The sequence below is a fragment of the Mizuhopecten yessoensis genome, unplaced genomic scaffold (assembly GCF_002113885.1).
Source record: "Mizuhopecten yessoensis strain PY_sf001 unplaced genomic scaffold, ASM211388v2 scaffold4899, whole genome shotgun sequence".
NCBI lineage: Eukaryota > Metazoa > Mollusca > Bivalvia > Pectinida > Pectinidae > Mizuhopecten > Mizuhopecten yessoensis.
In genome coordinates this window covers 71,632-92,149 of record NW_018405777.1, presented here as the reverse complement: position 1 = coordinate 92,149, position 20,518 = coordinate 71,632, and the positions used below count along the sequence as shown (strand labels likewise).

At 35.7% G+C, this 20,518-nt stretch overlaps 1 protein-coding gene across 2 annotated transcripts in view; it reads left to right on the top strand.

Moving 5' to 3' along the window:
* Positions 1-3,715: 3,715 nt before the first annotated feature.
* LOC110450007 (glycerol-3-phosphate acyltransferase 1, mitochondrial-like) overlaps positions 3,716-20,518 on the top strand; it is a 39,543-nt gene continuing 22,740 nt past the window's right edge. The window contains exons 1-5 of one of the 2 annotated variants that reach the window (XM_021497204.1): positions 3,716-3,799; positions 13,055-13,313; positions 15,890-16,003; positions 16,393-16,463; positions 18,725-18,832. In XM_021497204.1, coding sequence (XP_021352879.1) covers positions 13,074-13,313; positions 15,890-16,003; positions 16,393-16,463; positions 18,725-18,832 — 533 coding nt within the window. In that variant the 5' untranslated portion in view covers positions 3,716-3,799; positions 13,055-13,073. Of the gene's footprint in view, positions 3,800-4,511; positions 4,689-13,054; positions 13,314-15,889; positions 16,004-16,392; positions 16,464-18,724; positions 18,833-20,518 lie in introns of those variants that run through there. The other variant, XM_021497203.1, reaches the window with a different exon arrangement.

The following is a 20,518-nucleotide window of genomic DNA, read 5'->3' as shown; positions in this document are numbered from 1 at the left end:
AGTGAAAAGCTATAAAATTTGACCTTGACCCCTGACCCGATGACCTTATCCTTTGGTCAGTTGACTCCTTGTTTAATTCTGATCAACTTTGATTCATAATGTCATAACAAAATGTTCATCAGTGAAAAGATGTAAAATTTGACCTTGACCTTTGAACCTAATGACCTTGACCTTTGACCTTGACTTTTTACCTCAATGTGTATTTTTGTGAACTGAACATCTTGACAAAGTTTCATGTACATCGGTCAATACATACCAAAGTTATCAGCCAGGAACAACATTTGTGGACAGACAGACAGAGTGATACGGGGCCCTATTAAAGTTAGCCCCGACTAAGTTCTACAAGAAGTATGAAGCGTTTATGCAGTACAACTAAAGCGTTCGAAGTTATGGTCGTTCAAAAAACGTTTTTAAAAACTCTATTTTTAGATCTGTGACCTTGACCTTTGACATTATGATCATGAATTTGTTCGCATACCATGTGTTCCTTGTCCTCTAATACATACTGAAATATGAACGATATATCTTTATTCGTTCTTGAGATAGAGTGTCCACAAGATCATTTGACCCCTGTGACCTTGAATGAAGGTCAAGGTCAAAATGCTGAACTCTATGTGAAGTTGAACATACATACTATAGATGTGCCAAATATCAACTCTGTATGTGTCTTAATGAAGGAGAAGCAGCGTTTTTAGTATTTTTTGGAAATTTTGAATTTTGGTGGGAAACGAAATATTCAAAGTGGCATATCTTCGTCATTTTTGATGCTATGACCTTGAATCTATGGAAATACCTTCATTAAAACATGCCATTAGTGATGTGATAAAAATTGAACTTATTTTGATTTTTTCATTTTTGACCTATATTTGACCCCATAGCGAGGCTTTTAACTTGAGATATTCTCTGAAAACATGTCATGGAAAAAAGTTAGCCGCGACCAAGGTCTGCGTGAAGTTTAAGGCGTTAATGCAGTACAACGAACGGTTTTGAAGTTAGAGACGTTCGAAAAACGTTCAATAATTCTATATTTATATATCTGTGACCTTGACCTTTGGAGTTACAATCATGATTTTGTTCGGGTATCGTGAGATCGTTGTCCTTTATCATGTACTGAAATATGAACGTCATATCTTTGTTCGTTCTTGAGATAAAGTATGGCAAGCCAACTTAACATTTATTCAAGGATCAATGTCGATCCTGTATTTCATCGAATTATATAAGATATCTTATATAGCATATGAGATATCTTATATACTATATAAGATATCTTATATAATACATGAGATATCTCATTTAATTTTCTATATAAGATATCTCATATAATATATAAGATATCTCATATAGCTATATAAGATATATTATATAATTGAAATCTCGTTGCTATATAAGATATCTGATATAGAATGAGATTTCGTGGCATTAAAAACCAGAAACTAATTTCTCCGTCGAGAATCATTCGGAGCACATTCAGGATTGCATTGGGCGCAATGGCGGAGAGGGATGGTACGGATGCTGTATTTTCCCTAGGCCTAGCTCGCCTTGTCTCTCTTATAGCGGCCAAAGCAGAGGCCGCCATTTCCCGCACTCTTAAAGTGGGCTCTGACATAATGGCGGCGACAGGAACACGTGTTGTTACAACGAGCCTACTGTCCCTACGTAGATCCTCGAGATATTCTGGACGGGGAGACTTCAATTTCGACATTTTGTTAAAATCTCGTTCCTATATAAGATATCTTATTTAGTAACGAGACTTCAATTATATAAGATATCTTATATAGCTATATGAGATATCTTATATATTATATAAGATATCTTATATAGAAAATTAAATGAGATATCTTATATACGATATAAGATATCTTATATATCATATAAGATATCTTACATAGCATATCATTTAATTTCTATATAAGATATCTCATATAGTATATAAGATATCTTATATATTATATAAGATATCTCATATGCTATATAAGATATCTTATATAATTCGATGAAATACAGGATCGACATTGCTCCTTGAATAAATGTTAAATTGGCTTGCCATAATAAAGTGTTAACAAGATATGTGGAAATATAAAAATCGTAAGAAAAAAACAGAACAATATCAATAAGTATTTCTATCCGAAATGGAAATCCCTAATTAAGCAGTAACAGCTACAGCAACAGGGTTGTGAAGTCCTGGAATAGTTTGTCAAACCATGTGGTAAATGCCCCTAGTGTAAATAGTTTTAAACACAGACTCAACAAGTTTTGTTCTGAACACCCCTGTAAATTCAATGCCTCCTTCTATTAGCAAGATCCAGTCAGATCATTTGATATCTTAACTCACCTTTTAACTGTAAGATTTCTGGATTTTAATTCCTCTATATCAATACGCACCGGAAGTCGAGTATTAGTATAGGAACATTAAAATGCGCCGCAAGAAGCTACCTGAAGCTTTCCATTGGTGTCGACAACTATATCAACTATAGTTTCTAGGAGAAAAACTAAGCAAAATATCACAATATTCATTGAATGTTCAAATTTTTCTAATTTATGCAAATTTTGACTTGTTACCATGGCAACAATAATTAGAATTATAAATAAATATTTTCATAATAGCATTTTGGAAGTATTCGAAAATAAATAAACAGTCATTTCAAAGATCAATTAAAGGTTTTGAATTTTGATGCATTTGGGGGTCAAAACAGGCCCAAACCATACATAGTCCTTTCATGATATAAAACGTTTAGTCATTTCAATATGTAACGGGTTGTGATTTCATTATGAGGTGTCGTCATTTCATTACATAAGGCTGCAATTTCATGATATTCCAAGGTAAGTCATTTCAATACAAGTGGTCGCCATTTCATTATTATAATAACATTTAAATGTGTACGCCAAGGTGATGCCAACGGTCCCACACTGTGTCAGATTTTGCTTTAACTTTTTATGCAAGTATATGATGGCATTGTAAACTCTATCCAAACATCATTTGCGATTATGGAGTCAGTTTTGAGGACTTCTGTAATGGTCCCCATTACAATTAGAACTTGTTCATATATGTATTTTATAATTTAGCAGTTGGCAATTCTTCGAACAGTTATGTCAAACAAGTGCTAAATTAAAGATACCATCCTGATAAAACTTGCAGTATAAGTGCGTTATCGTTAGGTCATTGTGACCTTGACTTCGAGTTCGGAGGTCAAACAAGTGCATTATTTTCATGAATATCTTTGTCCGGGCCGTCACTTTTAAATCGTTAAATTGGAGGCAAACGTTTTTGCTCACAAAAACAAACTTCTTCATAATTATCGCGATCCAAACTGATGAACCGGTAGGAGGTCGACATAGTAAGATGATGCTGCTTTCAACGCGCAAAACCGGGGCCCGTATTCATACACAAACTTTCTTGCAACTCGCGCCATGTAACACTGTCAAAAAGTCAAGTGTAAACATTGAAAACAGGTTTCTGATTACTTAAGCCTCTCCAAAATTCTTCCATGTCCTCAATAAAGTGCATAGGTTTGATCACATAATCAAAGTTTGAGGTTGAGAACCCAGAGCGTATGGCTATAGCAAAAAGTCAATGTTCATTGATCCGATAGCACTTTCTCAATTGCCCGGGGAACTTTTAAGCTTGTAGCTATAAATAAACCACGGGACATACACTAGTCGATGTAAACATCAGTTGACACTTATTTACTTCTGGTATTAGTCAGTGTGAATTACGTGGTTATGACGGGACGGAGATAGCTAGTTGTTGTCTTGCTGGGTCCCAATGCTAATCCTCGTTCGTACATCCTCTATTGAACAGGTACTTGTCAAATATATGTTTTCCCAGTGGGAGAGAAGACGTAGTGTATATATATATATATATATATATATATGTGTGTGTACCTGGTTTTCCTATTAATTGGTGAAACTCTGCAACATGATATTGGGGGAAATTGTGGGTAGTATCTGTAATTTGTTGTATGTGTAGGAATTAACTCGGAATTAGTATCCGCTCTAATAAACATACTTGTAAAGCACATTTATACCACGGAAGCTATCTGTGAGTCTATCATTTACCTCTAGCTTCAAAATTGAAAAACATATATAATCTTCATTTGTTGACTGATTTATTTTTTTATTTTTTTATTTTTTTTGAACGAAAATTGCATTGTATAAAATTATTGAAAACAGAGACGTGTAGGCCTATAGCAAACAGTATCCAGGCGGCCTGCTTGAATAAATTGGTTCAATCTTATTAATTATGAATGGCATTTCTACCTGCCACGGGTATCCTTGGTAGGTAGATATAGTACTACGGATGTGATGGATCTGTTGTGACTGCGATAAGGCAGACCGCCGATGTCTTGAGGGTATATAGTGTCAAATATTGCATCATATGATTATAAGATTTCCGGGAACCGACATACGGTTCTCTCCTTTACCATATCTCATTATGCGGAATGGTTACAACGCCAATTTCGATTGGTCGGTGAATGAAAGTCAACCAATCAGTATTGTCCTTTCTTCTGTAATGGGCTTGTTGACAAAATTCAATGCGCACATGTCCGGTGAGAACAACTTCATGCATATTGCACTGGACATTGGTCACAATATGGTGATAGTGTTAGAACAGATAACAAGTCCACCCAGCTAGGCGTGGAACATTGCACCATGTCGACACAGTAATACATCTACTTGATTAACCGAAGGTAAGTTTGTATGACCGGCAGAGGTCATTGTTGCCGACATCAGACTTTACTGATCTGACTCGGCCATTGCTTATCAATCGTTTAATAACTGGATTTGTCTGGTTTCCTGATTCTATTTCCTCGGACGTATCAGCATTTGTATCGATGGTATCAAAATTGCGTGTCAAAAATTGATGCAACTGATCTTAAGCTTAGACACTCAAGTTATGACCACAAAGCAAAAACAATTCTTCTGTGTTCAACATTATTTATCCTAATATAAATTTGGATTTTATACCGGTACGTGTGTGCACTTGCATATTTATCGTATGCTATGTCCCCTGCATTTGTATACTGCGGTATTGAGATTTGTTTATCTTATCCCGTATCTGGTCAGACCATCAGTGTTAACCTTGACTTGGGTCAACTCCTGGTCACCAGGTAGATCGTCTGGTCATTGGATTTTCAGCTGGGTAATGAGTTTGATTCCCGAACTGTTGTCCCCAACTAAATATCCCAATGGAATACGTGAATTGTCTTGTGTGTTTGTGGATCAGAAATATTTTGTATGTGAACTTTATTTTACAACAGTTATGAATAAAGTTCTATCAACTGATATCAACCACAGGGACATGATCATTTTTTACAGCTATATTTAGACCTAAACTAAGGTGTTCATAGTAATTTTACATGATTTAGGGGTTTATATAGACTTTCTGTAACAAATTCTCTAGTCCCTGTGATATTAACCACTCTTGTTGGCCTGGATGGAAGATTGATTGATTGGTTTTATGTCCGCTTCACTACCGAGTAGCTCAGTTATCCCGCAGATGACAATGGACTAAAGCATGTATGTAGTCTGAAATATTAGAAGATTCCGTAGTAAGTCCATGTGCTTTGGCAGGTGACCCCATTAGTTCACGGTTTGATTTGGGAATCAAACCCCTGCCAATTTGGTGAAAGATGGGTGTAGTATCCACTGTGTCACCTGATCAAAGGCATTCTGGAAAAAAGAAGGATGGAGCAAAACTGGACTGGTTAGTGACCATGTAGCTCAGTTTGTTAGAGCGTTCCCCTAAAGGTTTTAAGGTCCTGGGGTTGAATTATCATCTTGTTGCTTTTAAGCCCACCATCATCTGATGGTGGGTTATTCAAATCACCCTTCGTCCGTCCGTAAACAATTCTTGTACAGCTTTTTCTCAGAAAGTACAGGAGGAATCTTTCATTTTTTTATGAAAGTTCCCCTTGGTCTGTAGTTGCGCATGTTAACTGATCGGTAAAACAAAATGGCCGACAGATGGCCATCTTGGATTTTGACAGTGAATGTTTGTTATCACTATTTTTCAGGAAGTTCCAGAGGGATCTTTCTTAAATTTTGTTTGTAGGTTTACCTTAGCTTGTTCTTGTGCATATTTACTTTTGAGACTGATCAGGTAAACAAAATGGCCAACAGGTGGCCATCTTGGATTTTGACAGGGAACATTCTCAGGAAGTTCTGGAAGGATCTTTCTCAAATTTGACATGTAGGTTCCCTTGGTCTGTAGTTGTGTTTGTTTACTTTGGAGAGTGATCATAAAAACAAGATGGCCACAGGACGTACTTATGGGATTTTTATGCCCCTGCCATAAAATGGGGGGGCATATAGTGTTGCCCATGTCCGTCCCGTCCCTATTCAATGTAAACACTTAGCAACTTCATTCTTTGACAAAATTTTGTCAAACTTTATAAAAAGGTCAAGTATGAGTATATTTCGAACATCGTTGTATTTCAGGGATCCAAGGTCAAGGCCAAGGTCACACTTGCTATATATAGAAAATCATCAACTAATTCAATTTAAACACTTAGCAACTTCATTCTTTCATGGATTTTGGTCAAACTTTATGCAAAGGTCAAGTATGAGTATACTTGGGACATTGTTGTGTTTCAGTGTTCCAAGTTCACGGCCAATGTCACTGTTGCTATATATAGTTAATCATGAACTGATTCAATTTAAACACTTAAAGTGAAGTATGGCCGTTGAAGAATAATTTTATTGAACACTTTAACTATCATTGTCTCCCCTTAAAACATGAAAACAAACCTGGTGAAGGTTTGACTTGTTGAGAAAAGTTCTATTAAACATGGTTAATGCAGCTGTCGCTCCATAGGCAAAAAACATATTTATACATGTTTCAGGTACCCCGACTGGCGCTAGTTTTAACCTCTATGAGCAATTTTAACTAACTGGAATGCACTTAAACGTCCGACACCTTTGTTTTCCTGGGCAGGTAAACAAAAATAAAGTCTCATTTATTTAAAAGCCCTATAAAAATATAACGAAAATGAATAAAACTGGTCTGAATAACTGTTTGATGTTTTTTTGTAAATTTCTTTAACTACACCACAATGTTGAAAGGGTTAACATGGATAATGTAATTTGTCAGAATTTCTGGTTGCTTTCTGACTTTCTGACTATTATTTCCAAGAATAGACCCTAACAGTCTCTAAATACACCACTATACAATATATATATATATATATACACAATTATATTGTGACCACATTGTGACTATATATATAATTAGTTGTTTATCTTGTTAAAAATCAATAGAGCTGATACTGTATGTACTGTGTGGGTACAGCAGCCCTTCTATTGTCTAATGAAAGAAATGATGCCTTGTATGTATATGGCAGACAAAGACATCATGGTCGAATGTCCTACCACACAGTGTATTAACACTAATTAATGATATCATTACAAATTAATTACATTAATTAAATTAATACGTAACGTTTAATACAGTCTGGCTAAGTTCACAGTAAATGGTATAATTATGCTATTATATATTATGGCACTACACTGTACTAATAAAAAATCACTCTCTCACTTCCAGTTTCAATAATCATTGGGTTTTTTCTGCTCAGTTTTACTGCCAAATACAGGCTGTTTCCCCTATAGCTTAAAGTGCCTTATCTTCCCAAAATGACCAAACAAAACTGGAATATATCCCCAAACTCAGTACAAATAATGCTTTAGTTTCCCAATGCATAAAGGAACAGGTGCTGTTGTAAAATTGAGATAAAACCCCCACTGATAATGGTAAAACAGTTTTATCAAGGAACTATTATCTTCATTTTATCTTATTCTAATGTACATACTAATTAAGTCCTGATATTAAATTAAAGCCACACAATATACTATATTTATATCGCTGTAATTGTATTTTTGCATTGATAATAGACAGTAGACTGTTTGGTTTTGATAAATACATATAGCATTTAAGATTTGTCCGAGTTCAGGCGTGCTGCCCTTAGGACGTCCTAGTCTATGACTGTGTACATGTCACAGTCCATGTGTCGAGGTGTTTGGAAACAGGAAGTATGATATACTTACCTGTACCATTAGATATAAAAAATGACAGGACAACGTTGACTGGAGTGATAAGCCTCTTTATTTATGATTTATTTTATCCACACACTTGGTATGTCTCTGTCACCTGAAGGTGCTAATCACTTTGGTTTGTTTTCTTCTGTCATCCTGTCATTTCATTAGAACTTTTGCACACTTTCATTTAGGCATCCTCACATCGATACTCCAGGGGGTTACACTCACTTACACTCGCTCCACCCCTGGAATAAGTCCTAGCATAATAGGTATTTGATTGGTCTCGGGTAAAAAACCTGACCAATTGTTGTCCTTTGATTACAGAGAAGGGATGCCCGACTTCAAAGTCAGTCGATTTTACCGTTACGCCATCGCGAGATTATTTTGATGTACATCAAACTAACAAAGGATCAAGCTAGTCTTATTGTCTCATCAACAATGTGGCGCACAATCAGCCGAAAATTTTACTATGACATATTCCAGGGGTGCAGAGAGTGTAAGTGAGCATTACCCCTAGATAGCGAGGATACCATTTAGGCCAACAATTGGTTTAATCTTTTTTGTAAAATAAACATTTATTTTATATTACATGTACATCAATGTTTTACTGGAACATCTAGAGTTTCTGTAACAGTTGTTGGGCTGCCTGATTCCCTGTATAACTTAAATGGTTGGTTGGTTGGTTGGTTGGTTCGTGTAACTTAAATGGTTGGTTGGTTGGTTCATGTAACTTAAATGGTTGGTTGGTTCGTGTAACTAAAAATGGTTGGTTCGTGTAACTTAAATGGTTGGTTGGTTGGTTCGTGTAACTTAAAATGGTCGGTTGGTTGGTTCGTGTAACTTAAATGGTTGGTTGGTTCGTGTAACTTAAATAGTTGGTTGGTTGGTTCGTGTAACTTTTTTTTTTTTTTGTTTGTTACGGATTTCAAAATTAACCTTTGATGTTCTTTCACAAACCATGATGTGTACGTACCTATTTAAACAAAAGTATTTAGTACAGCATCCTGGTATATGTAATGTCCCTCATTCAAATCTATTAATTTACGTGGCAAGAAGTAAGCCTGTGTTGTGTTGTGACTTCATCATAATTCTGTAAGTCCACTGTCAGCTTTTGGTTCCAAATGCTACATGTACAGAAAAGCAAAATGGGCGTTTCCTAAATTTGGTCTGAAGCATTATTTTTCCTGGACGATTGAATGACATTTAAATGAAGACTTTGAAGATACAGTAGTGGTGGTGGTGGGGGCTACTAATACGTTGTATACACTTAGTACTATACCTTAGCCGAATTCATAGAATTCAGCACATACAGTAAAACCTTGATTGGCTTGACACCATTATTATATTTTTCATTTGAACAAATTTGATTGTATGAATGAAACAGTTAGATAACAGGCTAGGCCTGTATAATGTTTTCTAGTGCTTGTCAGGGAGCCCGTTCTATTCCCCTATCAATTCCTTGTTCGGCTGGATCAATATATATATATATATATGTGTGTATGATGATGTCATTTCTCTAAATAAACAGCAGCAGTGTTTACGGCAGGAACATATAATTTTGGCAGAAAAATATCTGTTGGAAATTGGTTGAAATATTATGGTAAATCATTGGTTATCGTTGCTAACCAATTATTGATTAATAATCGTTTCAAAGATATATACATAATCAGATCCTCCATGCTGTTGTTGCGATTCACTTACGGAAATGAAAAACTGTACTAGTAAGAATAAGATCGTTTCAAATGGTTGGTCTGTAATTTATAGTCCTATGTGGCCATGAGCAGACTTGAAAGTAAAAGTAAGTCGGTAATAATGCCAGCATAGCAATAAATATCAGGACACTTCTGCTGTTTAAGTCTTGTTTGTATGTTTACGTATCTAACAAGTGATAGACTTGAGTCACTCTACAGAAAACTCCGTAATATCTACACACAGTTATGAAAAGTTCTTTTTTACACAACCAATACAATTTTCTATGTGACGTTTCGATGACTTGTACGATATGTACCCTGTCACCTTCATCAGACAAATGACGTATGCACACAAAGGTGCAAAATATGTACAAGTTGCCACAAAATCGACGACGATTTCGGCTACGCTGTAAGCGTATGTACAATAGTTGTTATATAAATACCGAAATGACTCAATCCAGCTATGCTTTGTAGTGATCTTGTGATTTTGTGGACAACTCGTACACATTTTACACCTTTGTGTGCATACGCTTTATGGTCAAAAAGAACTTTTCATAATCCATACTTACCAACCTGAAGAAAATGTTTAGAAATATCTACACACAATTAAAACTGATCGTGAATTCTGTAGTCGATTAATCAGCTAATTGGCCTTAATTGACCAATATTCAATAAAGTTGATTATTCTGAACACTTCTAAAATATTTAATGTTTTCTTTTGAACGGGAAGTATTGTCGATGTTTCATTTCGTTCAATTTGTTTATATTACATTATTTTCAGGGTAAGAAGGGTCAATAATAGTTATAGCCCCCCCCCCCCCCCCCCCTCTTCCCCCCNTATACCCCTCAACCCCAGGGCCCCCTCCCACAATCCCACACAAACTGGATAGTGGATGGGGATATTAGCTATTCAGTTTATAATATCACTGTACATAGTATAATAACAAGTCACATCATGATCAGGTGCTACACATGATGAGATTTTGTGTTCATTGGTCAAGGTTAAAGGGTCAAAAGTTGTACACATATACGGTATCAAGAGAACAATTTGCACCCATGAGTTATATTAAAACTGAAAATTAATTTGGTGTTAAAATCATTGAATGTGTTTAACTTTCAAAGTACAGTACTGTATAAATACGTAATTTAGCAGTACTGTATAAATATGTAATTTAGCAGTACTGTAGAAATACGTAATTTAGCAGTACTGTAGAAATACGTAATTTAGCAGCAGTACTGTAGAAATACGTAATTTAGCAGTACTGTAGAAATACATAATTTAGTAGTACTGTAGAAATACGTAATTTAGCAGCAGTACTGTAGAAATACGTAATTTAGCAGCAGTACTGTATAAATAGGTTATTTAGCAGTACTGTAGAAATACGTAATTTAGCAGTACTGTAGAAATATGTTATTTAGCAGTACTGTAGAAATATGTTATTTAGCAGTACTGTAGAAATATGTTATTTAGCAGTACTGTAGAAATACGTAATTTAGCAGTACTGTAGAAATACGTAATTTAGCAGTACTGTAATAATATTTTATTGGTTCTTTCCACACTTACATTATTGTACTAATCCAACTTCCTTTGTTATGTTTATTATTACATCAGAGCTTGCATTGTTAAAAACGATAGTGCACTAAAATAGGTATGTTGACAGTTTGTAGGTTAACATGCACAGTAATCTGGTGAAAACTTTTTAATTTTAAAAAGTAGAAAAAAGGGTGTTGGAGAAAATGTGTTATTATGTCTCAATATCTATCTAATGGCACAATTGATTGGATTATTTTCATCACATGACTGGGAAATATTGTCTTTCCCTCACCTGCTTGAGTTTCCCGGACTTTGGCTTCTCTAGAATATTAAGGAAGATGTGTCACTAATGAGATCCTAGAGAATGAAGCAGGTGTCGGATATAACCTGTGTATTTGATCGTCTTTATTGTTACATCTTTGTTCTACTTAGGTAAAATAATTGAATATTCATTGTGGTAGGGAAACATTATTCCTTGTTTCCCCTCTTGATTAATTATGTTGCTTCACAACCAGGGCAATATTACTAATGTTTATTTGGGAGAAGAGGTATTTAAATAGAAAGAGGACAGTATGCGAGATATTCTATTAGAAAATAAAAATAAAATATAGAATAAGGACAGTATATGAAATATTGTGTTAGAAAAACGTTTGTGGAATAAGAATAATAATTTAGATATTCTGTTAGCAGGGAAAATCCTGGAAATTGAGAGCAGAGGGCCATTTTCAGCAATTTTCAGTCCATATTAAAATTAAAAGGGGCCATTCTATGTAAAAATAAAAACATATTGGAACATATAGGGGTCAATTTCAGTTTTGAAGGGTCAGTGGCCCCATGGCCCCCTCCAGGATTATCCCTGTGATAAGAAAACATTTATTATAATAGAATATACTAACTGTATATATTTGTCAACATTGGTACTAGAAGTAGTGGTAGATACGTAAACCTTTCCTGTGACCTACATTAGTGTGCGGGTAAGCGTTTGGCCCAGGGGTCAGACCTGAGATTTTGGTGACCTATTGCTTCCTGTTATGAATTGACTGATAGAACATACTGGTATATATATATACTAATTCATAGTGCTAAAAACAAATGAATGAGATATTTACTAACGAGGGGTAGATTATACAGGTGTTGTAAAGACTATTTTTTCTTAGTTATCTACTTTGAATTTATTCACACTTAGAATTGCATTTACTTGGAGCATGTAAATTGTCAATGACTTATTTTAATATATTGGGCATGTTCAGCCCCGGGCTCTAAGCCTCCTGCCCATTGGTGGTGACTTACAGTACTGTGCTGTTCCTGGATGATTTACCAGTGTCATGGAGCTATGCTGACAGTAGACCTATAATATATATTTAGTTATTTAAGGAATTACCAAGATTTTGTTTTGGTATAGGTATATACCGAAGCGGTTTATGCAAAAAAGTGCACATTTTTTTTCCGGTATATGCCGTATATACCAAAACAAAATCTTGGGCATTCTTTATAATTTAATTTTTAAAAAAGTAGACAAACACGTTGTAATTGCACAGTTAAAGATTTATTTATTTTTTACGTAAACTTAACAATTGTGCTGAAATAAAGCTGCGTTGTAATTTTGCATTCTGAAGTGTAAAAAGTAGTTCCGTCATCAGTTGTTTTTCTTTTTAGGTATATACGATATATACCAAAAAAAAGATTATGGGGGAGATCTATAGGCAAAATTAAATTATATAGAGCTGATGATGAGAATTGTCCAATTGTAAACCCAAATAGTTTATAACTATCTATATTTTTCATTTGCATTGATCAGGTCAGTGTTAAATATCACAATGTTGAAAACCAACACTACTGTCACTCCTGACCTGGATTTGGTATATAAGAAATGGGAACAGCGTGCCCCAACCTCAGCGCCTACGTCTAAACCAAAGGAGGTCACAGGGCAGTTGACAAGCCGAATTCTTTGTGAGGGGAGGCAGCGCTGGACAGACAAATTTGGGGATAGTGTGCGACCAGTACGTCACAGAAAAGTTCGAGAGCGAAGGAGAGCTACGTCAGCTTCGACAGTATCGGTTAGTTTTTCTACTCCCTGTTCTATGTGTCTGTGAGTTTGTTTTAAATTTAAATTTATTTGAGATGTAACACAACTTTTGATTTGTTGATCAAACTAATTTTTTTTGGCAGTATAGTCATGAATCATGATATACCTTTTGGAAATTCGTCTCGATTGTCTCGAAAAAAGGTGTGTTTTTCTATGCATTGTTGTCACACATCTCAAAATACAGTCGAGATATCCCCAAAGTACACAAGTAATTATTTTTCAGTTTCAATTGGTAAGGACCTGGTCTGAATAATTTGTATGTTGTCCTTTGTCCTCAATGGTTATTGCTTAGATTAGGTCTGTAAATCTTGGATAGAACTCATCTGGAGTCCATATTGGGCCGATACCTAGCTTTAGTGAAGGGCTGTCAACCATGTTAAAATAAGTGACCTAGACCCCCCTTCATTCTCACAGGGCTCAAATATGTTCAGTAAGTTAAAGAAGATGAAATATGGGTTGTAGCTGACTGTGATTCAGCTTAAAGTTCCCATTAATTACCTTCACTAAGGTACATGACAAGTTAACAGGGGGTCCTTGGTTTGGTTTGTTTGTCTTTTACATCTTATGAACAGCTATGGTCATTTAAGGATGTGCCAGGTTTCAAATATATTAATATGTCTAATTGTCAAGGCGTCATGATGTGTGACCAGTAGCTTTATGGACTGAAAGTTTTGTCCAAATCTGTTAAAATTGCCCATTACTGAAGACTACAGAGGTTTAATGTGTATAACGTATAATATAACTTTGGGTTGGCTGAGATATTGTAAATAACCCTTTCTGATGTCATATTGAAATACAACTGTAGTCCAGTTATTAGCTTACCTGCCCGAAGGGCAAGAAAGCTAGCTTATGCCATGGCGCAGCGTCTGTCGTCCGTCTGTCAACTTTTCCTTTAAAACGCTACTAGTCCTGAATGGCTTAGTGGATTTTAACTAAATTTGGTCTGGAGCATCCTTGGACCAAGGGCACTCAATTTTGTATAAACGCTGGGTGTGGCCCCCCTGAGGGTTGAGGGGTGGGGCCGAATAGAGGAAATAGAGGTAAACCTTAAAAATTCTTTTCCTACCATAAGGATTGAGGGATTTCATCCAAATTTGGTCTGGAGCATCCTTGGGCAAAAGAGACTCAATTTTGTATAAACAGTGAGTGTGGCCCCCCCTGGGGGAAAAGGGGCAGAGCCCAATAGGGAAAACAGCAAATTCTTTAAAATCCTTCTTCTGTAGGAATGACAGGATTTTGACCAAATTTGTTATGAAGCACCTTTGGGTAAGCGGGAACCAATTTTGTAGAAACGGTGGGTCTGACCCCCCTGGGACAGAGAGACGGGCCCAATAAGGGATATAGAGGAATGGCTTTAATATCTTTTTTCTTCCTTTGGGATGATGGTATTGTTACGAAATTTGACCAGTAGCATCCTATGGGGAAGGGAAATCAATTTTGTATAAATTGTAGGTCTGACCCCCTGGGGCCTGAGGGGTGGGGCCAAATAGGTGTAATTTAGCAAAATCTGTAAAATTCTTCTGTAGAAATGAAAGGATTTTGTTCATATTTGGTCTAAAGCATCCTTTGGTGAAGGGGAACCAATTTTGTATGAACAATGGGTCTGAACCTCCTGGGGGCAGAGGGGCAGGGCCCAATAGGGGAAACATAGCAAATGCTTCAAATTCTCCTTTTCCTGTAGGAATGACAGGATTTTGTCCAATTGCATATAAATATAACCCCTGACTAACCAACATGTACACTACTCGCAACATCTGGCTATTTCAACTCCGATTTTGCTAACATTTCCAGGGGAGTGATACAAGCCTCTGGGCCTCTTTTTTTATAAACATTGGGTGTGGTCCCCCTAGGGGCAAAGAAGAGGGGCCCAATAGGGGAAATAGAGGTAAACCTTTAAAATCCTTCTTCTACCATAGGGATTACAGGATTTTATCTCAAATAATGTCTCCATCAAGTTGTCTAGTAGTGCCCGTTACTATTAGGGTGTATTCATTAAAACAAGATGGCCACCAGGCCGCCATCTTGGATTTTGACATTTGAAGTTTGTTCTTGCTATATCTCCAGAAATTCTGGATGGATCTTTCTGAAATTGCATATGTACATACAGTACCTACCATGGAGTGCTATATCTTAACCTCATATCAAGCATTTTAAACATAACCAGGTGATCGATACAGGTCCTCTGGGCCTCTTGCTTACTGAAGATTTGGTGCCTACAGGTTGTCTCCAGGCAGTTTTAGTTATAAAGAAATATTTGTATATATTTTTGAATGTTGGTATTTGTTTATACATTTGAATGTTGGAGAAATGTGACACTGTTGATAACAAATTGCCTCGAGATACAGTAGTTATAGGTATAGAATTATTGAAATATGTATGCCACTTTTATGAATGTTTGAAAATTATGAATCAAATCAGTATAATGTTATATTTGATTCTATTGCTGACAAAGTGCCTCCTGGATTTTGGAGATATATAAATACTGATATATTGGCTGTAAGAGACATGTGAATCAATGTAGACTCATATAGGTTCTGTAACCCACAGGTTTCTTCCAGACTTATAGCCCAATTTAAGACCACACCTATTGTGACAGCAGATACTCTGAGAGTTGTCCGCCCTTTCATGGGTCAATGCTGTGCATGTCTCCCTGACAGCAAGGTCAGTATAATATAGCTGGGTATTGAGATAACAACAAAATTTCGCAAAATTTTACATTTTTGATTTTTATCCATGCATGACTATACAGTATACTCAGTCAATGTTTTTGTTTCTCTTTTGTCGGCATGATAATGTATTGACTGCAATAATAAAGATACATTTATTAATATCATAAATATTTTCTAAGCATTAAATATAATAAATATGAATCAAAGAAGGCCCTGCAAACTTCAAGTGTCATTTGCCATGGCAGTTAATCAGGATCAAAAGAGTGTTTGCTTGCAGCAATGTCTATAAAGTGTCTGATCAACCAAGATTCTTTTGCACCTAAATCTGTATTGATAACCATAGACTTCCACTCAGATATTTCTTCAACTATCTTATTGTAGGTTGACCTTATATCCAGCACCACAGCAAGTTTAGGGATCCGGGATATCCTCAATGTGAAGACAGAACTGAGGTACCATACTCATACTAGCTAACCCTCCTGATTTAGGTGGAAGCCTCCTGATTTAGGTGGAAGCCTCCTGATTTAGCATTTAGGCGGGAGCCTCCTGATTTAGGTGGAAGCCTCCTGATTTAGCATTTAGGTGGAAGCCTCCTGATTTAGCATTTAGGCGGTAGCCTCCTGATTTAGGCCTCCCGATCGTATTTGTCAAAATTGGGAAATGTTCCGATTTTGGGAAAACCTAACACTATATTTAAAATGCTCCTGATCATAGCCAATCAGAAACGACCTGGAGTGGTCGATGATGTGTTACGATTTTTAATCTGAACAAAAATCAGAACAATTGTTTCCTCATTTGTGTTTGGCTTCACAGATGCTATCTGCCATTTTGAAGATTTCCATTCACATTTTCGTGTTTTCAAGGTATTAACTCCTTCTAAACCCACTGCAAAACTTCAAAAATATGAAACAAAATATCAAGTTGCTTTGGAAAACGAATTTCCGAGGATTGGTAAATATCAACCAGCCAGACGAGTGCGTTTTGATTCATGTGTCGTTCAACCCCGTACGGTCAAAGTTGAGAGTTCATATAATTGCTAATTATAAGTTCACATTGATTTCACGAACATCAGTGATGTATTTAATGCAAAGGCAAAGATGACTGGCATTAGATTTAATAAAAAACAAGGTTTGCTCCAAAACATTTCAGTCAATTATTTAATATATTTCTTCCTGATCAACAACGGTGACCATAAACGAAAGCATACAAGTTGGTTTATTACGAAAATATAAAAAGATTTGCATTTAAGATATATTTTATCTCATTTGACATATGTACAAAGATTCAAATGGAAACTTCATCAATTGATTTGTGGGATTTCTTGTTTTGTCTGGTTATAACATATTAGATAATAGATTCGAGAGAGACAGTGAAATTTTCAGTAAGATATGTCGTTGCTCATGGCACGTGTATAGACTTGCTAAAGTCATATATAAATTGGGTAAATTTACACGAATGTTTAAATAGTCTATAGTAAACTTTATTATTTTTATTATTTTTTCTTTAATTAATTGTCAAGGATTTGTTCGATAAACATTCCCTGCAGTTGACAATGACATTATGAATAAATTATCATGAATAACCTGCATTTCCTGAAATTGATTTTAGCAATCTCATATAAAAAAAATACTTACTTTTCAAACTGTATTTAAAGTTTATAAATATATCTATCTTTACAGCTGCAAAACATTTTATTTTCAATAAAAACAAAGATAATACAAATAATAAAGAAATATAGCAGTACAAACAAAGGGATAAAACAACAGGCTATGCCTATACTAGTCTTTTCCTATATAATACTATAGATAACCGGTAACCAATTATTTCAATTTCATAAATATATTATTATTTATTAGTGGTAGATAGTAGGACAATAACAAAATATATTTCTAAATATTTCTATTTAGGTATGTCATAGGGACTTTAGCATTAGCCATGGTGGAAAGTAATTGAAAGAGTCTACAATAAAAATCAATTTCTATTGGGCTATGCAAATCGGTTATATACTTGACGATAATACTTCGTGATGACATGGCTATTGTCTCTGCTACGCGTTGTTAGTATAGGTTCGAGTCGAAAGTGTCCCTCACCCACTTTTCTCCCCCATGAACATTTTGAGAAGTTGGCAAGTATGCCTATTCTGTCAGGGATAGAAGAATGACATAGCTTTCTTTAATCTTTAAATTTATATTCATTGATGAATTTGACCTTTGAAATGACCACTTTTGTCAAAGTTTATCAGATCAGAAATAAAATCTGAGCAATTGACCAAGTCATATTATATATTGTGTTTTTTATGCATAACAGAGACATGTAAATTAAAGTTTATCATGTCAGATATTAAACTTGTCCCATTAATATTTTCGAGAAGTTTATAGACAGTTGGCTGTTTCAGACAATTCTATAAACAGTTGGGTATTTTACAAAAAGATATTATCATTATAACCAGGTTGTAACTAGAGACAGGTGTCACCTACCTTCAAAAATGGCCCTTGGCCCCCGGGGTATAATAAATATTCGACAGGAGGTCATTATAGACAGATGCAAATTTTCTATGAATATTCAAATGGTCTCTGAGGCTGGTTTGTACTGTCAGATGTTAAGGAGGAGATAATTCAAATAAAAGAGATATATATAGATAAGAAATATAGGTACTAGAATCTGTTGGTTATCACCATGACAACACTATGATGTATAGTACCTCTGATCTTAGGTCCGGTGGCTGGTTGGAGTCTTCGTTTGACCAGCTGGTGTACAGTCTGAGGAGGAAGACCATACATAAATACCCGGAAGTATCACTGGCCGTTCTTACCTGTAACAGGTACGTAGTAACGCTATTTACTGTCATTAATATGATAAATAGTGTTACGCTGACCCATGATAGTTAACTCCCCTACATATCTCAATTAAGGAAGTATCACTGGCCGTTCTTACCTGTAACAGGTACGTAGTAACACTATTTACTGTCATTAATACCATAAATAGTGTTACACTGACCCATGATAGTAAACTCCCCTACATATCTCAATTAAGGAAGTATCACTGGCCGTTCTTACCTGTAACAGGTACGTAGTAACTCTATTTACTGTCATTAATACGATAAATAGTGTTACACTGACCCATGATAGTTAACTCCCCTACATATCTCAATTAAGGAAGTATCACTGGCCGTTCTTACCTGTAACAGGTACGTAGTAACTCTATTTACTGTCATTAATACGATAAATAGTGTTACACTGACCCATGATAGTTAACTCCCCTACATATCTCAATTAAGGAAGTATCACTGGCCGTTCTTACCTGTAACAGGTACGTAGTAACTCTATTTACTGTCATTAATACGATAAATAGTGTTACACTGACCCATGATAGTTAACTCCCCTACATATCTCAATTAAGGAAGTATCACTGGCCGTTCTTACCTGTAACAGGTACGTAGTAACTCTATTTACTGTCATTAATACGATAAATAGTGTTACACTGACCCATGATAGTTAACTCCCCTACATATCTCAATTAAGGAAGTATCACTGGCCGTTCTTACCTGTAACAGGTACGTAGTAACTCTATTTACTGTCATTAATACGATAAATAGTGTTACACTGACCCATGATAGTTAACTCCCCTACATATCTCAATTAAGGAAGTATCACTGGCCGTTCTTACCTGTAACAGGTACGTAGTAACTCTATTTACTGTCATTAATACGATAAATAGTGTTACACTGACCCATGATAGTTAACTCCCCTACATATCTCAATTAAGGAAGTATCACTGGCCGTTCTTACCTGTAACAGGTACGTAGTAACTCTATTTACTGTCATTAATACGATAAATAGTGTTACACTGACCCATGATAGTTAACTCCCCTACATATCTCAATTAAGGAAGTATCACTGGCCGTTCTTACCTGTAACAGGTACGTAGTAACTCTATTTACTGTCATTAATACGATAAATAGTGTTACACTGACCCATGATAGTTAACTCCCCTACATATCTCAATTAAGGAAGTATCACTGGCCGTTCTTACCTGTAACAGGTACGTAGTAACTCTATTTACTGTCATTAATACGATAAATAGTGTTACACTGACCCATGATAGTTAACTCCCCTACATATCTCAATTAAGGAAGTATCACTGGCCGTTCTTACCTGTAACAGGTACGTAGTAACTCTATTTACTGTCATTAATACGATAAATAGTGTTACACTGACCCATGATAGTTAACTCCCCTACATATCTCAATTAAGGAAGTATCACTGGCCGTTCTTACCTGTAACAGGTACGTAGTAACTCTATTTACTGTCATTAATACGATAAATAGTGTTACACTGACCCATGATAGTTAACTCCCCTACATATCTCAATTAAGGAAGTATCACTGGCCGTTCTTACCTGTAACAGGTACGTAGTAACTCTATTTACTGTCATTAATACCATAAATAGTGTTACACTGACCCATGATAGTTAACTCCCCTACATATCTCAATTAAGGAAGTATCAC